The 25,727-nt window shown below is 37.4% G+C and overlaps 1 protein-coding gene across 1 annotated transcript; it reads right to left on the bottom strand.

The window, feature by feature from the left end:
• Positions 1–11,572: 11,572 nt before the first annotated feature.
• LOC131594338 (uncharacterized) lies at positions 11,573–12,921 on the bottom strand. The gene is made up of 2 exons (XM_058866441.1): positions 11,933–12,921; positions 11,573–11,876 (listed from the first exon to the last, which is right to left on the bottom strand). The coding sequence occupies exons 1-2, from the start codon at positions 12,919–12,921 to the stop codon at positions 11,573–11,575; spliced, it is 1,293 nt and encodes a 430-aa protein (XP_058722424.1).
• Positions 12,922–25,727: the final 12,806 nt, after the last annotated feature.

Genomic DNA, 25,727 nt, shown 5'->3' with positions numbered 1-25,727 from the left:
TTCTTATTATTTTCCAATAAAAATATGACAAGTGTAAAATTTTCACTTACACGTATACAAATTTTTCCTATTTTCACTCAATAAATCATATTTGTCATATTTTTATTGGAAAATAGTAAGAACTACACCTAAAGAATTGTACCTAAGTTTTGTCCAAAATTTAATTTCTCAACCTTAAAATTTAAAGTGTTGTTTTATGAGCTATTGATATTTTTCTCTAATAACTGAAATTTAGTAACGGCAAAATAGAATAGATTATATAGAAAAGAAGAATAAATAAAAAGATTATAAGACTAAAAAAATTATATAGCATTTTAAAAGATTTTTATTTGATTAGTCTAAAATCAGATAATGTTGTCAACAAAATATTGTGAAACCAATAAATTGAAAAATGCAAAATAAATAGTGAAATAAATATAAAAAATGCAAAATAGAAAAATAGAAATAAATAAAAAAATGAAAAATATATTAACAAAAACAATTATAAAATAGAAAAATTCATGATAAATATAAAAAATAAATTTTAAATTTATTCGAGATAATAGTGCTATTAAATTGTTGGAAAAAAATAATGTTTAGTATAAAAGAAATATTTTATACATTAAAAGAAAAATAGTACTCCCTCCGTTTTTTATTATAACGAAGGATAATTTTGTAAAAACCTTCATACTTTCTCATTTTCATACAATAATTATTATTTTTCTTAAACTGTGTGAAAAGTCTAAAACGACTTATAATAAAAAACGGAGGGAGTAATATAAGAGAGAAGCTATTGTATAATTGTTTATTGTACCTTAACTTTATCATGTATAGGAATCATGAAAATGATTTTTTATTACATATTATTTCTATTATATTTATTATGTATTTATTAAATTATTATAAATTATGTTTTTATTTATCATAGAAATATAAAATCTGTAATCAATCGTTAGTTGATTCAGTGGTAATTGGCGCTGAATTTGGTAGAGAGGACCATGGTTCGATCTCCGCAACTGCGATCGGGAGGAGGTGAAAACCACTTGATGCCAAAACCAACCTCCGAACTGGACTATATCGATGATAATTAAGCTATATTTGTGAAGATAAAGAAAATAGATCAGTTTAAATGCATATTAACAAAAATAATAAATAATTATAAATACAACATAGAAAAATGCAAAATAAATATAAAAAATGATTTTTCATTACATATTATTTTTATTATATTTATTATGTATTTATTAGAAAATTATAAATTATGTTTTCATTTATCATAAACATATAAAATATGCAATAAATTTTATTTAAGAAAATGTCATCATTTTAAAAGACAATTATGTTATATTTTTCATTTAAATAAAGAAAATAAATCAATTTAAATGCATATTGATTAAAAGAATAAATAAATATGATACAAATTAACGTAAAACTATAAAAGAGAGAAATTAAAAAATCATTTCTAAATTTATTTGTAATAAGTATTGTTAAAAATTTAATTTCCCAGCCTTAAAATTTTAAGGGTCAATGAGTGTTATTGATTTTTGGGTTAATGAACTTTTTCGTCCCTTTAAATATTGCAGATTTTGTTTTTAGTCCCTCCAAAATTTTCCTTTAAGAAATCGTCCCTTCAAAATTTTTCTTCCGAACTATTGGTCCCTAACGTCGAATTTCGTAGCTAATCGGTGGCCAAAGCCGTAGCTAATTTCTAGCAAATTTGACGTTAGGGACCAATAGTTTAGACGAAAATTTTTTAAGGGACGATTTCTTAAAGGAAAATTTTGGAGGGACTAAAAACAAAATCTACAATATTTAGAGGGACCAAAAAGTTCATTAACCCTTGATTTTTTTTAGTAACTGAAATTTATTTAGTTACAGTAAAATAATAGTTAAATAGAATAGATTAGATAGAAAATAAGAATAAATAAAAAGATTATAAGACTAAAAAATGATATAGCATTTTAAAAGATTTTTATTTGATTTGGCTAAAATCAAATTATGTTGTCAACAAAATATTTTGTAATTTAATACATATAATAAATAAATGATCATATTTTAAATGGTAATTGTTAATGCCTTGAGTTATGTGATTGACATTTATGTTTGGTTAAAACATAGTAGCAGCAATATGTAATAGGATCTATAGAACTTGCAAATATAAACAAATACAAAACAGGTACAACAGCAAGATGTTCTATGGAATGTTAAGACATGTTCTGTGTGTGATATTGCGCCTGCTGAAGCTGGAATGTGAAGATTCAATATGTAATTAACAGATGCAGAATATTCTATGGAATATTATGCAATCCTTCCTATGTGGCGCATATTTAAAGGTCAAAAGAATCAAGTCATAATATTGAAGATTATATAGTTTCTAACTATGGAGACAATTTAGGAAACTTATGATTAAAGACCTTTCTTTTAGCAGAAGATTTCTGCTGATTTGTAACAGCAAATAAAGCTGTCATTGTAAGCCCAAGTCCAGTTGGAAATAGGTTATAAATAGGAAGCTTTGTAACCTAGTTTTTCTAGCAAGCCAGTTTTAGAAAGATGTAGTCTTTAGGGTTAGCCGTGTAAGTGAACCACCCGGTTTGTGGGATTGTCACTGATTTGTGCTTTGAAGCCTTTAGGTAAGAGGTTTATTTCACTCACTCAAAAGTTGTGAAGCAATGAGTGCAGTATTGTTCTTGGAGGAAGCTTTAAAGTAACTATAAGTTATGTTTGTCTGTGTAATTAAATTGTTGGCAAAGGGCTGTTGATGCAGTGACTAAGGTGTTGACTGCTAGGCATCATTGCGTGATTGGGAGTGAGAGGAGTTTCTCATATCTAGGGAGGACCTAGGTAGAAGGGTCATTGGGTAGTGATTAAGTGAAGAGTTGTAAACAGGGGGAGTTTAGCTTTGAATTGATAATGCTAATAGTGGACTTCATCCCTGGCTTGGTAGCCCCCCAGAGTAGGATTGTGAATCCGAACTTGGTAAACAATTTTGTTGTGCTTTTATTGCTTTCCAGCACTGTTATTTGTACTCCTACCTTGTCTATTTTATTATGTTAGATCAGATGTCAAGACATCCTTATATGATATCTGAGTCTGCTGTCACCAGAATTTCAATTGGTATCGATGCAGGTATCCTGTCTGTTTCTGGATGAGATCCATGGGGGATACTTTTTGGTTGTGTACAGGGTGGAAGATTGTTTGAACAAGGAGTTTTCATATTGTATGGTCCCTTGAAGTGGAGGATGGACCTATTTGTGGAAGATTAGACCAACCTGATAGAAGAATGAAGAGTCTGGCCTCAACACATAGAAGGAAGTCATCAAAACCTTCATACGGGAGTGAAGACATTGATAAGGTAATCCTTGTGTGTAATACGGTGAATTGACTTTTTATATTTAAGCAAGCAATGTTGCGGTAAGAAAGAGTCTCCACCGACTTTTATTTATCCAAATTAATAGAAAGGCTAAAAGAACAGGAAAAACCTTTTAAATAAAAAACTGAGTTCGGGGGGTAATTTATGCAAAGGGAAGGTGTAAAGCACCCTTTGCATCCATGGTTTTCCATGGGCTCTTAATTGCTTTGCTCTTTGAAAGAAATGTAGAAGAAGAGAAAACAAGGACTTTAGCTCGTAAATGAGCGTAGCCTTGAGATTGTTTTAGAAAAAGATGTAAGAAAAGATTTAAGCCAAAGTAAAGCAATTAGGGGCAATTACCTGGTTAGATGAAAAAATTTCTTTTTAGCCTTTCAGGGCTATCCCTACCATAAGAGGGTAAGGAAGTCCTTTGATTTGGAGGTAGAAGGGTCGTCGAATTATCGTTCGCCACAAGACTGTCCCTAGCCATAGAGGGGCAGGTAGTCTAAGGGAAGGATCAAAATAGCCATTTTTCGTTTAGGCAACCAGAGGATACCTCAGCACTTCGTAGGCAACTTCGAGGGACGAGATCATATTTGGAGAATCAAAGGCAGCATCATTAAGGACTTTATGATCTTTGAATGAACCGAGGGCAACATTGCTGAGATATCCTCGTATTCGAGGGACATGGCTATTCTGCATTTAAAGCACAAGGCAACAGGCAACAGGCAACAGGCAACAAGAGGGGTACCATAAAAGGTGCGTGGGTGCAACAATCATGTGATCAGATTCAGTTATATTATCTTATAATTAGGTGATCCTAATTCAATTCAGGGTTACCACTCCCTAAGTTACTAACCACGCAGTAATAATACAATATATCAAGTTTAAGTGCCTTCAAGGCCAAACAATATAACCTCGAAGCAGATATAGAATAAACCATGGGGACGGGGAGAAAAAGAACAAATTAAAACCCCAATAGGGTTTGGCATAAGTAATAATTAAAGGAAAATAAAGTAAATTGAGTTTCAGAGTTACCGACTGATCGAGCTTTGACGGTTGGCTAACCCTGAAATTTGGAAAAGGAAAACAAATACAAAGGGGTGAGTGTATGGCTAGTTCATTGATATTGAAAGGCAAAATAAATAATTGGAACTAAAAGGCAAAAATAATTAAATTAAATTAAAGGCAAAAATAAATATAAAAAGAAATAGAATCGGGGACTTATCTTTGATCTGATATGGTTCGTAGTCGGAGGAAACCCTAGTGCTAACCCTGAAAAACTACACAACAAGAGAAAATTTCAGTGTAGGTGTGATCTTCGTAAACCCTGATTAGGGTACGAAAATAAAATTAATAGAATAAATAATCGATTTAATTAATTATTGGTTTTTCAACCTATTTAATTAAATCGATGGAAAAATAAATTTTGGTAATATATATGCCCTTACCATAATTTTATATTAATTAAAAGAAATTAATTATGATTTTACAAAATTATTTGAGTAAAAGAAAACAATTTAATAACATAATTAAAATAATTAACATAAATATTTTATTATATTATTTGTAAAAGAAAAAGAATTTTATTAAAAAACTAATTTGGAAAAAAAACCATCATATATATATATATATATATATATATATATATATATATATCAAATAAAATAAATATGAGATCATGTAACTAAAAATAAAAAAATTTGCAAAAATCTTAACTTTTGATCCTATGTGGCACACGCGTGAGATCCATGATGCACCTGCAGGCTTTGGTCCATTGGATGAGATGTTGGCTAGATCTGATGGCTGGATCAGAGAGGCGTACCATATGCGGGTGAACTGAGAAGCAACAGATCATTCTGTTTAAAAAAACAAAAGCGCGCGCGGCTTGGCTTATAGGAGAAGGACGCGTCATCGTCTTCTCCACAGAACTTCTGTAACATAGTCTTTTATAGCGCTTTTTCTAGGAAAGCTGTAAAAAGCCTTCACCTTTTATACCTGCGAAATCATAGCACACACAAAACGCAACAGAAATTTGTCACGAACATACGAATGCGAGCGTCCAGTGTCACTGAACCTGAATATGGCTTTGATTTTGTCTAATTTTGGCTAAATCAAAAAGCCCTAATTTAAAGCTTTAAGATCCATCGATGGCGGATCCACTTTCCTACGTTCAAACTTCACCAAACTTTCCAGAATTCTTATATATATTCATACAAACATAAATATGCAATTGAATTCTACTGATGATGCGTGTATGATGCAAATCGACGAAAAATAAAGAATGACAAACTGTGAGCGATTTTGGATGTTTCTGAGTGTTCTTCTTGCGTGTGAGGATTGGAATCAATTCAGTGATGTCCAGGGAACGTCTTAGAGGCCTTGGATTGGATTGAATTCGTCCAAAACTCTAAAACCGAATCTCACTTTTCTTGAGATCTTTTGAACTCGAACTAGGGTTCTTGGAGGTAGAGATTTGTAACCCTTGCACTCTGACTCTCTTTGACACTTATAGGAGATGGATTAGGGTTGATAAAAACAGAAAAAAATCTTACTAAATCAACCAATGGAAATTGGATTGAAATATGATTTTTAAAGTTTCTAAATATAGTCAAATTGATCCAATCTCTTGCCAATATTCTTATGCACAAAATTTGTATCATATAAAGTGTAATTTGATGATTGAATGTGATTGGAACTAAGAAAAAACCAAATTTTTTCAATTCTTTTTCCTAATATTGATTAAATCCATGATTTTAATGAAATAAAATTCAAGTAAAATCAAATTTTAATCAAATTTTCGTGGCTTATGGTTTGTGGGCTCTTAATACCACAAGGATGGAGATTGGATCTAAAAAACATGGGCCCATTTGCAAAGAAATTTATTTTAAGGCCTTTTATTTCACATTTTTCCTTCCAAAATTAATCAACTTTGATAAGGCATATCTCTCTCAATTTTTGAGGTATGGAGGAGTTCTAGGACTTTTTAGAAACCTTGAAGAGTCCTCTAACCAATGTTTTTGTTTTCATGTCAAAATAATTTTTGTGTTCTTTTGAAAAAGATGACTTTTGGTTGACTTTTGAAAAGGACCTATAATGTTTTGATCCATATCTCTCAAATGAAGCATTTTGAGACTTGGCATGTGAGAGACAAAGTTGTAGAGAATTCAAAGTTTTGAGACTTGGCATTTTGGATGGGAAATTTCTGATGTTCCATGAGGGAGTTATGGCTAGTCAAAGTTCAGTTGACTTTCTCCAATGAAAACCCTAATTTAGAAACTTTTGAAATTGTTGATTTCTGATATTTCCTTGATGAACCATGATCAATCCTTGATCAAATGGTGAATGATACTTCAAAATAAGGATGTTGACAAAAAATCAGGAGTTTTGACTGTACTTTGACCACAGTTGACTTTTTAGGTCAAACTAGTCTAGTGTTGACTTTCTGAGCAATTGAGTGGTCAATGCTTTGAATCAGAGCTTGAAACTTTGCATGCGGATCCTTTGAGGCATATGAGAGGTTATGAGGTCCACTTGAATTGTCAGAACCTAATTTTTCTTGAAGAGAAGCAAAACCCTATTTGTGGGTTGTTTGTTTAGGAGAGTGTGCATCCACTTAGATCTTGAGCTGTTGAGCTTGAGTATAAAAATGTGATGGGCAAATTTTAGGGTATGACAACTTCCCATGTTCAATCTTCTTCAATCTGAAGATGTAGATTGGCATGTGTGCCTGTCGGAGTCTGAAGGTAGAAGAGGATTGAACACTAGAATACCCAGGAATTTGCCATAGCTGAAGTATGGACTTTTTGCCGGAGGTGGGCTTGAAGATGCCATACAGGAAGAATATTGTCGGAGATGGGCTTAAAGATGCCATCCAGATGTTGGGAGACTTGATTGAGATGGGCTTAAAGATGCCATCCAGTTTGATAGACTTGAGAGTTAGAATATGTCGTACGTTAGACCGTATCTGAAGAATATACTTAGGATGAGTCGTACGTTAGACTAGAGGATGGGTCGTGCATTAGGCCGGATCCAATTTGCATCGGTAGATGTCTGGAAAGCCGTGCGTTAGGCTGAAGGATGAGTCGTGCGTTAGACCAGATCCAATTGCATCGGTAGATGTCTGGAAAGCCGTGCGTTAGGCCGAAGGATGAGTCGTGCGTCAGACTGAATCCAATTGCATCCGTAGATGTCTGGAAGGCCGTGCGTCAGGCTGAAGGAAGAGTCGTGCGTTAGACCAGATCCAATTTGCATCAGTAGATATTTGGAAAGCCGTACGTTAGGCTTAGGATAGGTCGTACGTTAGACCAGGTTCCCTGTGTTGATAGTAGTCAGAATACACCATACGTCAAGTTGTATCCTAGGATGAGTCGTGCGTTAGACTGGATCCTTTGTATTGAGAAGTATTAGAATGAGCCATACGTTAGGCTGCATTTGAGCTTAGTGTGTTGAGAAGTGTCTATTGGATGTTGACTGTGGCATCACCGTTCGTGGTAAATGAGATCTTGGAAGGTTGATCGTGTCAGCACCGTTCGTAATAACTGAATTAGATCTTTGAAAGTTTGTCGTATCAGCACCGTTCGTAGTAACTAAATTAGACTTTGGAAAGATGATCGTGTCTACACCGTTCGTGATGATAGAATTAGATCTTTGAAGGTCGATTGTGTCAGCACCGTTCGTAGTAACTGAATTAGATCTTTGAAGATGATCGTGTCTACATCGTTCATGATGATAGAATTAGATCCTTGAGCGTTGACCGTGTCAGTACCGTTCGTAGTAACTGAATTAGATCTTCGAAAATGATCGTGTCCACACCGTTCGTAGTAACTGAATTAGACTTTGGAAAAGTTGATCGTGTCCACACCGTCTGTGATGATGGAATTAGATCTTTGAGAGTTGACCGTGTCAGTACCGTTCGTAGTAACTGAATTAGATCTTTGAAAATTGGAGATTTTGTTCGTCTTCTTGTACTTGTATCCTGAAAAAGGTAAAGTTAATCTTTATGTAATGTCATGATGCATGTATTATGCGACGAGTCTCTCAGAATAAATGAGAAGCTTGCGTGTTATGTATGAATTCATTATGAGGTAATGTATGCAATGTATGAATATGTTTATGACATATGATATGTGAATATGATTTATGCTGACTTGATTGAGAAAATAAATCTATATGTTCTTGTGATTTTGTTGTCTGATCTTGTCTTGATGATGCCCAGTTGGGGATTCATGATTTTTGCTTGGGGATGAGAGCCGTTTGGATGATTGATCTTGATGTGCCCTGAATGGGGCTAAGAGAGATGAATAACCTTGTTTGGAGAAGAGTCAAAGTGTCGGGGAACCGCCAATGTCGAAGATGTAAACTCTGTTGAGGAACTAAGTCTTTGTTGGGACGAGAAGATTTGAAGGTATCTTCTTAATAATTACTGTGGGGATATGACCTTGTGTAACCGGCTTTGTGGGAAGGCATGAATGCTTTGAATATCGCCCCCAGTGATTTATAGCTCTTGCCATTCCTGGACTTATATTGATTAGGACACACCACATAGTATTGATCAAGATGTCAAACTGGACTTGCATAGATTTGCCCCTGCTAATAGGGACTTTTGGAAAGATTCGCCTCGCGAGGACTTTATGAGATGTGCACTATGGGTGATATACCGCCAGTAATCATAGACTTAGGATGACGCCCCTTGTTGATTGGGAAGTAGCTGTAGACCCACTTGGGTGTATGCCCCTGGTTGTCTGGAATCTTGAGAGATTCTTGGAATCTTGACCTGATTGCCCCAGATTGATTGGCATTAATTGAGAGATTCTCGGAATCTTGACCTGATTGCCCTAGATTGATTGGATAAAGCACGTCGTGCCCCTTGTATTAATTGATTTCTAGTCAACTGAGTCAATGTAAGAAGTGTTGTTACTGAAGTAGTTTCGTCTGTCGGGATGAATTTTAGTCATTAGTCGTATCCTATGCAAATTCTTCCTGATCCTAACATTCGAAATTATGTAGCAAAATATGTTTAATACTGAGTTCATGAGATGCAATTCATATATCTGTCTTGAGTTTTTGAAGAACATTAAAACAGAAGATGTAAAAGCGTGATGTTTATAAAATCGTGATGTTTGTAAAAGACGAAATATCAACTCAGCATTTGTGGTAAACCTTAAGGAGTAAGGATACATTTTTGGTTACAGTATGCTTTCGAACTAACCATGCTTCAGTTAGGACTTTCAAGGGTTGTAACGTGGCTTGGTTCACGGTTTAAGAAACAAAGGATAATGGCTCAAAGTATATTTGTACCCATCCCAATCTTCGTGATGTTCTTCGATCCTACCCTCAGTTAACTTTGCGTTTTAGCTTTAGCAAAGCTTAAAGTATTAACATTGATGTTTGATGATGGTTGAAGCACCAGCAGTTTGTTTGGACAGTCAGTCATCCTTCTTTGTAATTCTTTTTGCTTTTATCGAGGATTTGTAAAGACTTCTTTTTTGACTTTGTTGTCCCTAATTTTTGCCTGAACTGTTTATTTTGAGATTACAGTCAGCAGGATGTTTTGATTTTTGGTAAGTCTCCTTCATAGGTTTTGACTTAACATCTTTTTTCTTTTTGGTGGATATTGACTGCATGACTTCCTGGTTGCGGGAATCCATCATTATTTGTATAAACAAAAGCTAGTATAATTGAGTTAACTAAGTAACTACCCTGCCCCAGGTTGTGATTAAGGGTTTAATTTGTATGAGAAAGAAACCTCTACTCCTTAGGCTCAACGGGGTTGACGAGGGATTAACATCCTTATATATCCACTGTTTAGGAATTAAAACAATGCATGTACACCGTCAACACAGTTAGTTCAAAAGCATATTGTATGAGGTTGCGGTATCGCTTTCGTCATCCTCCCTCAAAAGACTTACAGCTTAGCCGGAGTTAAATATCACAAAACATATGCAAAGTAAAGACGCAATTTAAAATGAGTGATAGCGAAATGATTAATTCAAGACAAACATATGCAATGCACTAATGATGATTATTAAAACAGATAATGTCTATCATAAGTCGAATGTTCAAACAAACAGGAAAGAAATTGCAAATGAAAGTAAATCTAACGATCTTAAAAGTTCATCCTTTTAGACATTAATCAATCTTGTCGTGATTAGGCATGGGAGCAGTGATCACTACAGGAGTCTTGGGATGGCTGAATTCGATTTCCTGAGCATCAATCATATCTTGGATCTTGTTCTTCAATGGCCAACAATCATTCGTATCGTGTCCAGGGCTATTGGAGTGATATGCGCACCTCACATTGGGCTTATAGCTAGGAGCGGAAGTGTTGGGCTTCACAGGAGGATTCCTCATAGTAATCAAGTTAGATTTCAGCAAATGTTGTAATGCCTGAGCCAGTGACATGTTGATCTTCGTGAACTGTCTTCTAGGCGTGTTTTGCTTGTTTTGCCGACTTTGTTGTGGTACCGGTGTGGAGATCAGAATTCCCTTATCCTGTTGGTTGCGTTTATTTCGACCTTTCTGGTTGTGCACAACATTAGCCATGTAAGGCTTCTCAGGTGAGTTGAAGTCAATGATCTTTTCATCAATTAAGTCTTGAATTTTGTGATTCAATTGCCAACAATCTTCTGTATCATGACCATGACTATTCGAATGATAAGCACATCTCGCATGGTACTTATACCCAGGAGTGGGATTGGTAGGAAATGAATATGGAGGTAATAGAGTTATCAGGTTCTGATTGAGCAGTTGTTGTAGAACTTGAGACAACGGTATGTGTAACGGAGTAAATGACCGCTTAAGCTTGGTTTTTTGATTATCTTGACCACCTTGATGCTTATGTTGATTCTTCTCCTTCTCGATTAGAAGTGCCTTCAATTCTTCTTGCCCCTTGGCCAAGTTAAGGATTAAAGCTTGGAATTCAACATTCTGAGCTTGGAGATTCTTGACAGATTGTGATGTGATGTTTATGAATGGTATGATTATGCGTATGCAATGTTTCCAAGAAATTAAAGGATTTTAACACATATTGAAAAATAAAAGCAAAAATATTAATTCTCTTATAAAAAAGTGTTATGAAGTTAATAGTTACATCTGAAAGTACTGAAAATAATGTAAAATAAAATATAATAAAAATTAGTCTTCGAGTCGGCGCTTTCTCTTTAAGCTTCTGATCTCCTCTTTGTGAGCTTTAATCATCTCATTTATTTCTTGGACGAGTCTATCAATCTCTTATTCCCACGATTATATCTGTTTTGGAGAGACAAAATCCTCAATCTTCCATTTACGGGAGAAATGGTCAAGCATACCATCTCGCTCTTTGGCATCGGCCACTAACACTACTTTTTCAGCCTCAACCTCACGTAAGCGCTTTTCAAGATCATCCTTTTCTCTTCTTAAAGAAGCAACGATAGCAGCAAGGTCTTCATTTGGAGCGGGAACATAAGGCTCCAAAACCACTGGAATGACCGGAGGGGTAACCCTTGGCACAACAGGGATATCAGATGGATATGGCATACAATACTCAACAACTCGATCATAAATCCACCTAAAATAAATATCTGAAGGGATGTAGTTCGTTAGTCCCAATTCTCTCATGTATACTTTACCTTGGACCAAGCTCTAATAAACAACTTCTTCTTTCCGGTTGTATCTGAATCATAATCAAAATTTTTCGCGCTAAGGTATATGGAGCGAGGCTTGTCTTTCAAAGCGAAACCAAACTTTTGTCGGGCTAATATGGGATTATAAGTTATTCCTCCTCGGGTACCAAGAAGAGGTACATTTGGGAAATCTCCACAGCTATCAAACAAATGGGTTCCTCCAAACTCTTTTTGGTTCCAAATGATATCATCGTACGAAATCCTCATGATTCTTTGAACCCAAGTCTCACGTTCTTCATTCTTTATTACGGAACGGGGTAAGTGAGAAATAAACCACTTATGTAGAAGAGGTGCACATCCAAGAACGCAACCTTTTCCTTTAGTTGATCGATGATGGATGGAATGCAACAAGTCACCTAATAAGGTAGGAACGGGATTATTGATGATGAAGATCTTAGTGGCAATCACATCTACAATTTTGTCGTAACGAGGAAATAAGACTTGCCCATAGATCAGGAGAGCGAGGACTTTTTCAAGAGCATCCATACTTGCAGCATTAATCAAGATTTCAGCTTGACTATACAAGAAGTCAATAGGCAAACCAGTGTAGTCTCCTTTGTTCACCCAATCCTTTTTAATTTCTGATCGAGGCAAATGCAATGCAGCAGCAACATCTTCCAACTTAGGAATCTCTTCTTCACCAGTGTAGGACATCTGATCAAGCACAGGTAATCCTAGTATAGATGAAAATTCCTCTAATGTGGGAACCAACTGAAAGTCCCTATAAGTAAAGTAATGAAGGAGAGGATCATAAAACCGGATCATTATGTTGAGGAGCGTTTCACCCACTTTGGTCCATATCAGGCTGATTAATCTATTAAGAGACTCGGAAAGCACAAAAGCACCAGAAACATTATCACAAAGAATCTTCAGAGATGTAGGTACTCCGTTAAAGCTGAGGCAGAAAGGTTTACGAACTTTGATTCCCATGACCTACAAAACAAATTATGGTTAACAATCCTTTAACTCCTCAGAATGAGTTAGTCATGATATGTATGAATGATGCATTGATGCATGAGTCACAAACACAGATAAGTCCACGCAAATCACATAATTTCCTTGGCTTGCATGAAGTTTTGACCAGGTGAGATACCCTTCCCAAAGGTACTTCTATGGATAAAGAGATTTCAGCAACGGGTTATACCAGTGACCCAGAATTGTCAGCCCCCTCTAAAGCACCCTCGAACATGATACATGCATACCACACAATGATACTTTAGGAAGAAACCTATCTGAGCTGTAGTATCGGGTCGCGACCATAACTTGGCATGCACCAAGAATAGCCCTCCCACTACGTTTCTAAAAGTTAAGATGAGTTAAAGGTTGTCGCACGCTCGCGAAAAATGAACAGAGTCGCCACCAATATATTTATCCCATAAGGGAAAGGAATATCAGAAAACCTAACAAAGGAAGGAACAGGGTCTTGCGACCAGAGAATCAAGGTACGGGAGTCGGTTACGCAAGGGGAAGGTATTAGCACCCCTCGCGCCCATCGTACTCGATGGTATCCACCTATGTTTGTTTCTATCTAAAGGGTGTGTACTATGTCTATCTATATGTGAATGAATGCAAAAGAAATACGGGGAAAAGAAGGAATTATTTACAAATGTGCTCGTTCAAGCCCCGCGACTTGATGCCTACGTATCCTTTTCAGGAATCAGAGCGCCGTAGTTCGGCTCCATAGTTTCTGTTTGTTTTTGTGTTTTTTAGTTGGGCGGCGTTAACGCTCGCGCTCTTGCATAAGGGATCGACCTAGGATGCAATAGAGTGGAGATAACGGTGCCCTTAAGTGAAAGAGATGAGAGAGAGACTTTGAGCGTTTCGAGGAAATCCCTTAAGCAAGGGAAACTCGAGTTACTCTTTGGTTGATGTTTTTTAGAAGTTGGGAACTTACGCCTGAATGGGACCCTTAAGCAAGGGAGATCCAAGCACTCGAACATTCCCTTAAGCAAGGGACGTTTCAAGCTTCCATTCCCTTTTTAAGAATTTTCACTTTGATTATTAGTGTTTTAAGTGTTTTCTTTGTATTTTTTATGGGGATTTTATTCAAGTATTTATTAGATGTTTTAGTATTTGAAAAGGAAAAGAATGAAAAGGGGGAGACTAGCCTAAGAATTCTAAGCCTAATGTTGTGTTGTTTACAAGTCTAAATCCTAATGTTAACATGGTAATGGAATCCTAAAAGAAGCATTAAAATGGTATTAACAAAATAGGCCAAAATATGGCCAAAATCACATAACAAAATCATACCAAAAATTTGAAAAAATGATACAAAAAATAAAAGGAGCAATTCAAAAGTTAACCTAAAATATCTAAAAACAATTTTTATGCATTTTTTTAGTTATTAAAAGAAAATAGGAAAAATTCAATTAAAACCTAAATTTACTAATTAAACAAATGGAAACAGGGGGTGCAAACTGAAATTACAGTGATGATTAGCAGATGGGCGTAGGGCCCAAAGAGGAAGGCCCAAGGGCGCTTTTTGTTAGTTTCTATTTGCCAGAAAACGGCAGTATGGGCCCAGGGGAGTGTAATGAGCAGCGAATCAGGCCCATAGCTTGTTTTTGTTTCTTTATTCACAAACTTTTATTCTATGCCAAAAATGGTGGTGCGTGGGCCTCTATGAGGGGTATGATTCAGTAATTTGGCCCAACGCTTCTTTCTTACTCAATTATCAGAAAATAAAACAAAAATCAAAAATAAAAAAAGGGGGAAACGGTGCGTTTAGAGTTAGGTCTTAGTGACCTTTGAAATCTCATTGCATAACGTTACTCTCTCTACGCTCTCGTCCCACTCTCTCACCGGTATCCATCTCCGCCGTGCCGGAGGCAGCGGAGTATTTCCAATCTCCCAACCAAAACCACATTCTATACCGTCTTTCTCTCTTCTACCCGAATCCCTGACTCAAAACAACCAACGATTGGCGTAAGGGCTTCAAATCGTGAAGCCCTAATTCGAACCCTATGACGGGAAATCACTATTACAAAACAACAATTGAATTGTGAAGCTTCGAGTTTATGATCCGTGGATGCTCAATCTACACAGAAGCACGAAGGGGACGAAGGATGAATGAAGATGAATGGAGTTCCAAGGCTTACCTACCGGAGACAAGTCCGGTGCCTCTTGAATTTGGAGATAGAGAAATTGAAGTCCAGAGAGGAGAATTCTACGAACGTCTGTGCGAAACCATCTCAGGGAAGCACGAGTATCTTCAGGTAACGTTCTTGGATTCGCCTCTCAATTTCTGCTTCTTCTTCCCTTCTATTCAATCGTTTTCTAAGTGATGTCGCTGCTGAGTGATTGTTGTTGTGCGTTGAGAGAGAGTGCCGAGGGAGATGATGGAGATTAGGCTTAGCACACCTTCATTCAGAGTTCAAAGATGGAACTCTGATGAAGATTGGTGGTTGTGCTTTGGTGAGAATGGAGAAGCTGTGGTTGCAGAGAGTGAGCAGAGAGAAGATGAAGATGATTGGTGAGTGTGATGAATGAAGCGTGTGTGTTGGTGAGGAGCAGAGAAAGGTGAAGGTTGAAAAATGGTGATTATGGCGTGAAGATGAAGATGAATGAGTATGGAGAAGATTGAAAAATGGTGGAGAGATAGTTTATATAGAGTGTAGGTTTGGGAGAGTTTTTTGGCTTGGAGATAGGTTCGGTTTCGGTTAGATAGGTTTGGAGTGAGGTTAGGAGATGCTGACTAGGAATGGAGGAAACTGAATTAGTTAGAGGTTTGGAAGTTAGTTTTTTTCTGTTTTGGAAGTTTGCTGAGCTGGCATAGTTAGTTATGGTCAGTTGAAGTTAATCACAGTTGAGAAGATCTGAGTCGTGGATTAGAAGTTGGTTAGAGCAAATGAAGGGCTTAGATTAATTCGTCCATGGAGTGGTGGAAAGTTTCTGTTAGCAGCTCTTTTAGGAATTATGTTGGAGCCGTTATTGCCGTATCACTGGTTGTATATGCTGTGATCAAGATTGTTTCAGTCAGTAGGTTGTTTTTGTATGATTGGAAAATATAGTTTGAATTTGAATGTGGCTTTTTCTCTTTTGCTTTTGTTCTGAATTATGTATGCAGGCTTTCATGGTTTTTTCCTTGTAGTGAATATGTATGCCTACTCCCCCTTGTATGTTTGTGAACTGTCTTGAACTGCTGTGAAGTCATGTATTAAAATTTTTCGAATCTGCTTATGATTCTGATGTGTGATGTTAGTGTGAATGCAGGGCTTTAGTTTGGTATTAGTTTGTATATGGTAGGTTATTTTGGATTTAAATGAGGTATGGAATGTACTGCGAACTGATGCTATGGATCATTTTATGATGGGGCTGATTTGGTGAATGCTTGAATGTAGGTATGATGAATGTGTGGTACTGATGTGATTGGTTTTTTTGATATTTGGTGTAGAAAGTCTTTGAGTTCTGTGCTGACTCAAAATTTCAATGGTGCAGGTGGTTTTGATGAAATCTATTAGAAGAGTTGAATGATGTCCATGGCAGCCCAGGCTTGTAATATTCAGAACTAGAGAGCTGTTAGTTCTTCGAGTGTATGGTTGTTAGCGATTAAAGGTATTAGGCTGCTGGTACTTAATGATGGCAGGTCTGAGTTTGGTTAGAAGTTTATGGTAAATGTGTGTTAATATGTTGTGGTTTAGTTGGTTAGAAAACTGTTAGAGGGAGTTAACTGGTAGTTATAGTTTGTTTGATTGTTAGTTAGAAATAAGGCTGTTATTGTTTGGGAACTGTTAGGAAATGGGTTTAAAGAATTTTGTAAGGTTGAATGGAGATGATTATGATGTTGTCGTGAAAGGTTTAAAAAAATGGTTTAAGTTTGATTTCGGGACTGCTGTTTGGTATGATATTTGGTAATGGTTGTAATGTTTGAATGCTGTTTTTGTTTTGGTTGGTTATGCCGCACATCTACGCAGCAGGCTTGTGATGTTTCTTGCTAGATATATATGCGTATTTTGTTTTGTATCCTGATGCAATGACTGATTTATTTCAAGCCGGTTAGGATTTAGTTGATGATAACAATTGCGAGTTACAGTTAAATGGGAATGTTAGAAAGCTGGTTGTTACAAGTAGTTAGGAGTTTAGAAAGCAGTTGGAAAACAAAATGTTATTTATAAGAATGAGAGTGTTATGGATTTGTTGGTTTTTTGAAACTGAATGTGTATGTTGAATTGTCTGTGTATTGTGATTTATTTTTGGATGAATGATGGTTATAACTTGAAATGTGAACTTATGATAGTGAATAGAATCATACTGATATGGACTAGTTTATTGCAGGTCAGTAAAGGATATACTTTTTTTGGTGATCTACTTGCTGGATTGGCGCTTCATGGAGATACATTTAGAGTTTAGAGACAAAGATGGTGGCGCATTTAGAATAAAGAGGTGAAAAAGAATTGGAGGGAATCGGGATAGAATTGCATTGAGAATAGGTCACATGAAGTCAAATGGAGATTGGTCAAAGTCGGTCAATGGTTTGACCTGGTCAACAATTGACCAGAAGTCAAAGTTGATTTTTTTTGTTGTAATTTTCTTGACTTCATATTGTAGATGGTAGTGGACTCTTGCTCTTTGTAATGAAATCTGATCTTATTTTGAATAATGGAATGTTGACCTTTTTCAAGTAAATTTGAATTCTATTCTTTTATCTCCAATGCCTTTATTCGAATTTCCAATCTTTCTTCAATATTTGCACTCAATCTTCAATAGCGGTCATGCCATGACTCAAATAGGTCCCTATTCCAAACCGCAGTGCCATGAATGTCGTTTGGTGAAGTACATATGAATCCCACTAGCCTTGATGTGAGATAACAACATGAAATTGACTGGTCACCAAAAGCCTCAAGGCACGAACATTAATCCAAAGAGTCTTATCCAACAGAATTAGGGAAATAAACCCTATGCCAAGGAATCCATGTGCGTAGAAACCATCCAATCAAATGTCTTTTAAAAGGACCTGAACCAATCACAGTCTTGATCAAGCGCAAGACACCATCTTTGAGGGAATAAATAACCTTTGGCGAAGACCTTATGTGACACTCCAGCTTGCTTCGTGGTTCTTGATCCCTTGCAATTTTTTTATATGTTTTATTTAATGAATAAATGCGAAGCTATGCAAATGCCCTAATGGAGGTATGTAGATGAAATGGAAAGTTTAAGCCAGACAAAAGTAAAGGGGTAGGACAAATTTGGGGTATGACAGCTGCCCCTATTTAATCGTCTTAAACCTGAAGGTGAGATTGGCGCTAGCCTTTCGAGCATTCAAGGTAAAAGAAGATTAAATATCAAAGTACCAAAAATTTGTCCCAAAGAGAAGATGGTGTAAATGTTATCCTTATTTTTATTTTGATATCTGCTGGGGAAAGAGAATTGTTTTTTTTTCTAGTGAGTAGTGGTCGGATGGTGATAGCTTGTAACGTGGTAACGGTGCCAATACAGATTTTTCAAAGAGAATGGTTGTATGAAACAATTACTGAAATGATAAGATCTCGTAGCGATCTATGACTCAACATCGACTCGACACCAGGAGAAGACCTAAGCATAAACTTCAGGACTGAAAGAATAAGATCTCGTACGATCTATGACTCAACATCGACTCGACACCAGGAGAAGACCTAAGCATGATCTTCAGGACTGAAAGAATAAGACCTCGTACAATCTATGACTCAACATCGACTCGACACCAGGAGAAGACCTAAGCATGATCTTCAGGACTGAAAGAATAAGATCTCGTACAATCTATGACTCAACATCGACTCGACACCAGGAGAAGACCTAAGCATGATCTTCAAGAATGAAAGAATAAGATCTCGTACAATCTATGACTCAACATCGACTCGACACCAGGAGAAGACCTAAGCATGATCTTCAGGACTGAAAGGAAATAGACCTCTTGCGATCTACGACTCAACATCGACTCGACATCAGGAGAGGATCTCGTACGATCTTTAGGACTGAAAGGAAATAGACCTCTTGCGATCTACGACTCAACATCGACTCGACATCAGGAGAGGATCTCGTACGATCTACAGGACTTGAAAGGAAAAGATCTCGTGCGATCTATGACTCAACATCGACTCGACATCAGGACTGAAAGAAAAAGGATCTCATACGATCTACAGGACTTGAAAGGAAAAGATCTCGTGCGATCTATGACTCAACATCGACTCGACATCAGGACTGAAAGAAAAAGGATCTCGTACGATCTACAGGACTTGAAAGGAAAAGATCTCGTGCGATCTATGACTAAACATCGACTCGACATCAGGACTGAAAGAAAAAGGATCTCGTACGATCTACAGGACTTGAAAGGAAAAGATCTCGTGCGATCTATGACTCAACATCGGGGTTTGGAGAAGGGAATTGGTTTTGAAATGGTTTGCCAGGTTGGAAACTGGGTTTTGAAAAGGTTTGCCAGGTTGGAAACTGGGCTTTGAAAAGGTTTGCCAGGTTGGAAACTGGGCTTTGAAATGGTTTGCCAGGTTGGAAACTAGGCTTTGAAAAGGTTTGCCAGGTTGGAAACTGGGCTTTGAAAGGGTTTGCCAGGTTGGGAACTGGGCTTTGAAAAGGTTTGCCAGGTTGGAAACTGGGCTTTGAAAGGGTTTGCCAGGTTGGGAACTGGGCTTTGAAAGGGTTTGCCAGGTTGAGAACTGGGCTTTGAAAGGGTTTGCCAGGTTGGAAACTGGGCTTTGGAAGGGTTTGCCAGGTTGGAAACTGGGCTTTGGAAGGGTTCGAAGGTCGGAAGGCCAAGGGTTCACAACACGGGGGTTGGACTTGAAAAGTTTTCCCGTACGGGGGAAGGGAACACGGAGACTAGTGACGACTAGACTCGAACATAATCACGAAGATGTTGATGCTTGCGAAGCATAAGAATTACATCAATCCCTCAGGCCAAAGGCGGGGTGTAACTCTTCAAGAGCGGCAATCGTTCAAATTGCCACACACTAAGTATGATTATTCAAACGACTGAAAAATGAGATGGGTTGAATGCCCACCCTCATTCGCACTCTAATTTGCACGCAGCACACGGGAAATAACCTCGGAGACAACGATTCTGACGAAGAAAGACGTTGCATCTGATCCATGTTGGAGAGAGAAAATGAGACTTCTTTTGGGAATTAAGGATACCAGGTATCGGCACCGTGGCATAAGGAGATTTGTAATGTAGTAGCTGATATCAACCGGAGTTTGTAAGGACAACTTTTTATGTGGGGAAGTATCGTCTTCTTGATTGAGTGTTGATTTGTATTATCTGGCTTATGCTTTGTATGCATGTTTGAATTTTTCTATGGAGTAATGCTCCATTTTGATGGATATGTTACGCTTTTGAGGATGCAATGTTATATGCAGTGAATACTATATGCAGAGTGCCAAATAAAGGCATTAGTGAGGTAGACACCAGGGAGAATCCCCTTAGTGTTAAGGACCATGTGGAGGTGCCAATAAATGTTGGACCTTGATTTGTAAGATGCCCCTTCTGGTTGTTGGCTTGTAGAGTGTAGAATGACTTCTGACCTCTCACCATGTGCCACTGCTTGGAGGATTTTCAGCTTGAGGAGATTCCCTCGATTCACCATGTTGGGGATGAGAAATCCAGATAAGGAGACCGAATTGGGGAAATGGAGCAGCTCCTAGGAGAAATAAACTCCCATGCTTGAAGAATGGAACAAACTCTCAGGAGAAATAAACTCCTATGCTTGGGGAGAGACTTTTCTAGGAGAAGCGAACTCCTATGATTGGGGAGAAACTTTTCTAGGAGAAGCGAACTCCTATGATTGGGGAGAAATGATACAACTCATAAGATAGTGCCCCAAGTTTTACGACCCATGAAGGAATTTTCCCTAAAGGATCCTTGGAGAGATTTGTCTAATCTCGACGTAACTGCCCCATATTGGTTGAACTCAAGAGAGATTCCTCGACTTGATTGCCCCAGATATGCTGAATTTGAGAGGTCAAACCTCGATTCAATTGCCCCTGATTAGGTACATCTTACTAGAATCCTCAAGCCTTCATTGTTTTGAAGTCAAACAAACATGGAAACAACTTTACCACGGTCAACGGAGTCTTCAAACTCTTCCCTTCAAGGTAATCAAGGAAAGCATTAACTGTTCATGCCCAACGGAGTTCTTTGGATAACTTGCCCCTTGATGGTCAACATTTGAGATGATTAGCTTTTCCTCCTCGGAGTTCTCAAGTTTCTTGTACTTTGACATGATCAAGTTACTCACTGATTCTCATCCTTGAAAATTTCTTTGATGTTAAGCACATATTTTGCATGCAAAAGAATGTTAATTCTAAGAATGATAATTCTAATGCAAAGCCTATGTTAGTCTTGAAGTTTTAAAACTTTTTATGAAATGAGGTTGCGACCTCTTGTGACTGAATCACTAGTTGTCACAACCTCGATTTTTGCATATGGAAGACAAAGCAAGCGTATGATACCAACATGGATACGAGTCTCGCTTCATTGGGAGTCAGTTAAACGCTATCTCTTAGGAGTGTGCTTTCAAAATAAACCCCACTTCAATTAGGACTTTTAAGGGTTGTAACTTGGCCGGGTTCACGGTTTAAAGAAACAAAGGTTATTTAGGCTCAAAATTATTTGTACCCACCCCCTTCGTGATGTTCTCCAGTCCTATGTTCAGTTAACTCGACACGAGTGTTCATCCCTCACAAGGAATTTGAAAACAGTTGAGGAATCAATGAGGTTTTTTGGACATGGCGGTCGCTCACCTTTTATTCTTCTGATTCATTGTCACACGACTTTGTTCTTGCTTGGCAATTTCATCGTCTTTTTTTTTTCTTTTGCCATTTTTCTTTTCATCATTTTCTTCTTATTATTTTTTTTGCCATTTCTTTTTTGCTCTCTTTTTTTTTTGAACAAGTTGTGTGACCGCGCATAGTCTTTGATTCGTTGGAGGTGATTGCGACTGCCTCACTCCTTTGATTTGATGAAAGATTACCATTGTGGTATCGTTCTCTCTTGATCTCCTGATGGAATAGGGATAATCATTGCGGTTTTGACATTCCTCAACCTTTTGGAGGATAACCATTGTTGTATCCTTAGATGCATGCCCTTCTGGTGAGTTTTGAACACTCGATCAAGTTAAATGAACACTACCCTGCCCCAAGGTTAAAATAAGGGTTTTTTATGGTTAGAAAAGAAACTCCTACTTCAAGGCTCAAAGGGGTTGACGAGGGTCTATCTCCCTTATATCTCCGGTGTTTGGGGATTTGAAATAATGCCTGTACATCCTCAGTAGGGTTTTATTCAAAAACACACGATTAGAGATTTTGCATTTTTATTTTTCGTCACTCTCCCTCAGCTTCTTGCCTAAGCAAGCGATTAGTAAAGTTGGTATCGTAATGCCAAAAACATTTTATGAGTGAAAACGAATGGATTACTTCAAGACAAACATAAATAGTGTATTATGATTTTCATTCAGAAATTAACAAGTTTTTACATGCTATAAATGCTTAAACAAACAATGAAATGTTACGAATGAGAATGCAATGAAGAATTGAATGGATGCCATTGTTGAGGAGACTTGACTCCGTCTGGACTTATTGCTCTCGGATACTTTCTGCAATTTTGAGACCTCATAGGGGCTTCAATTTATGCATGAACCTCTTGGAGTGAACGACACACAATCCTCAGTCGAATGGTTTTGTGCTCCAGCATGGTAGACACTTAGCATTATCATGTGTTCCTTCCAAACACTTCAGATTACTTCAAAAGAAAACTCCAACGAAGTCACCCAAGAGTTGTAAATTTTGTCTCACTTTAGGGATTCGAGCAATGCGAGTGATGCAATGCTCAAGATAAGAGTACGTCTTGCTTATCCCTCGATCGAGAGCCCCAAGTATAGTTGCTAGAGTAGTAGTTGCCATCACAAATGGAAAGAATCTTGTATGGTCATTAAACTCAGGAGAGCTACTTGCGGTGAAGAAGGCCCAATACTCGAATCTTAACCAACTGAAATTCCAACAAACAGGGAAGCGAATGGGCACAAGGCAATAGAATCATATCCATTTGTTTCTCATATTCTTCTCGTCTCTGTTAACAAGCGGAGGCCAATGAGAGGGAAATTCCGAGAAAAGGCAGCTGGGGTATGAAGCAAAACCTTGAGAAAGAGAAGCGTTGTGTAGAACACTCTTGATTACCACATGGAAAAAGATTCTGACGATGTCACGCAGGAATTTGTAATGCTTTTAGGGATTCGAGAAATGCAAATAGTACAATGCTCAAGATAAGAGTATGTCTTGCTTATCCCTCGATCGGGAGCCCCAAGCATCTTCCACACATGTATAAGAGATGATTACCAATTTAGCTTCGATATCCATCATTAGGAGTGAGAGTGGATGATCCTTGCATTTCTTGATATCGTGCATTAGGCACAAACCAACAACATCCGAATCAGTGGAGTCACAACTTTTTTATGGATTTCAATCTTTTCTCCAAGAGGTGAAACCTTTTGTCAAATTCAATACTTGGAAACTTGAAGACTTCAATGATGTGAATTCTCCTCACCAAGAATAAGAATCTCAACATTGTTTCAAACATTCTGATTCATAAGACCTTCTCTTAGGCCTCTGAGGAACATGTCTCAATTCTTCTTGTAAAAGAGAAAAGGCTTGAATAACCTCCATACACTGATTCATGTCCGTCTTCATTTCTGTTCTCATCTCATTTAAAATCCACAGAGTTGTTCCAATATCAACATTTGAGCATGTAACAATGAGAAGTCAATTGTGTTGCTGAAATCAGAATTTAAGTAGAAAAGGCCCCCACAAGTTGCTGATAGAACCATGAAATGCATGATAGTATGAATGCATGTTTCATTTCCAAGGGATCCTAAAGTCTTTTCACACACTTTTTTTGTTTTTTCTTTCTGGACTCAAAGCTTTGTTTTATATGAAGTATATTTTCTTTTTCTCTTCTTTTTTCTGATTTTCTATTTCCTTTTTCTTTTTCTTTTTTTTGGAAATAGACTTTAGGATCCCCCATAAATGAAGTGGATAAAGCAATGACGTTATGCAATGCAAAAACATGGGATCAAGGTCCAAATAATCTTGGAAACCACTGCACAATCCTCTGAATAATTGATGTAGGTCAGATGTCACAGGATCAAAGGTTCGACGCCTTTTTGAATACCAGAATATCAAGCACCATGAGAACAGACCAAATAAAGGTCCAACCTCAAATATGAAGAAGCAATGGTATGTAGGAGTCAAGGTTTCCTGTCCCACCCCAATCTCATGGGTATGAAGTCTAGACACGGACAACTGGTCCCTAATGCTCACTACTGTCTACAGTTCCCATGGGGTACAAAGTGTTTGAGGCAACAAGCGTGCCAGACACAGTGTTCCATGAAAGAACCTCGCCCAGTTGTGGTACCCCATGTCAAGCTCGATCGTAGCAAGAGCCACGGGAGTCAACATGAGCATCCACGCTAATCCTATGTGTCACTGGCTTGGGTAGTGGGCCTTTTACCTTACAAAAACCCCCCACCTGCAAAACAAAGCAGAAAAATATGTGGCCCCCACGGGGACCCATAATATAGTCCAGATGCATGATGTGCAAGCAGGAATAAACATGATATGCAAGCAGAAAATAAACATGCAAACATATATACAAGATATAGACATAAAACAAATAAACACCCAATAAAATAAAACAAACAAAGGCTAGGATCGACTTGCTTAGGTAAGTCCCCAGCAGAGTCGCCAGCTGTCGCACGCTCGCGAAAAATGAACAGAGTCGCCACCAATATATTTATCCCATAAGGGAAAGGAATATCAGAAAACCTAACAAAGGAAGGAACAGGGTCTTGCGACCAGAGAATCAAGGTACGGGAGTCGGTTACGCAAGGGGAAGGTATTAGCACCCCTCGCGCCCATCGTACTCGATGGTATCCACCTATGTTTGTTTCTATCTAAAGGGTGTGTACTATGTCTATCTATATGTGAATGAATGCAAAATAAATACGGGGAAAAGAAGGAATTATTTACAAATATGCTCGTTCAAGCCCCGCGACTTGATGCCTACGTATCCTTTTCAGGAATCAGAGCGCCGTAGTTCGGCTCCATAGTTTCTGTTTGTTTTTGTGTTTTTTAGTTGGGCGGCGTTAACGCTCGCGCTCTTGCATAAGGGATCGACCTAGGATGCAATAGAGTGGAGATAACGGTGCCCTTAAGAGAAAGAGATGAGAGAGAGACTTTGAGCGTTTCGAGGATATCCCTTAAGCAAGGGAAACTCGAGTTACTCTTTGGTTGATGTTTTTTAGAAGTTGGGAACTTACGCCTGAATGGGACCCTTAAGCAAGGGAGATCCAAGCACTCGAACATTCCCTTAAGCAAGGGACGTTTCAAGCTTCCATTCCCTTTTTAAGAATTTTCACTTTGATTATTAGTGTTTTAAGTGTTTTCTTTGTATTTTTTTATGGGGATTTTATTCAAGTATTTATTAGATGTTTTAGTATTTGAAAAGGAAAAGAATGAAAAGGGGGAGACTAGCCTAAGAATTCTAAGCCTAATGTTGTGTTGTTTACAAGTCTAAATCCTAATTTTAACATGGTAATGGAATCCTAAAAGAAGCATTAAAATGGTATTAACAAAATAGGCCAAAATATGGCCAAAATCACATAACAAAATCATACCAAAAATTTGAAAAAATGATACAAAAAATAAAAGGAGCAATTCAAAAGTTAACCTAAAATATCTAAAAACAATTTTTATGC

Source organism: Vicia villosa, linkage group LG1 (assembly GCF_029867415.1).
Source record: "Vicia villosa cultivar HV-30 ecotype Madison, WI linkage group LG1, Vvil1.0, whole genome shotgun sequence".
Lineage (NCBI taxonomy): Eukaryota > Viridiplantae > Streptophyta > Magnoliopsida > Fabales > Fabaceae > Vicia > Vicia villosa.
The sequence above is the reverse complement of the archived record's forward strand: the minus strand, read 5'-3'. Positions and strand labels throughout refer to the sequence as shown.

Bases quoted from the DNA above. Each gene is read 5' to 3' on its own strand.
- LOC131594338 (XM_058866441.1), bottom strand. From the start codon at position 12,921: ATGGGAATCAAAGTTCGTAAACCTTTCTGCCTCAGCTTTAACGGAGTA. The intron at 11,877-11,932 runs GTATACATGAGA...TATTTATTTTAG, and splicing joins AGAGCTTGGTCCAAGGTAAA to GTGGATTTATGATCGAGTTG.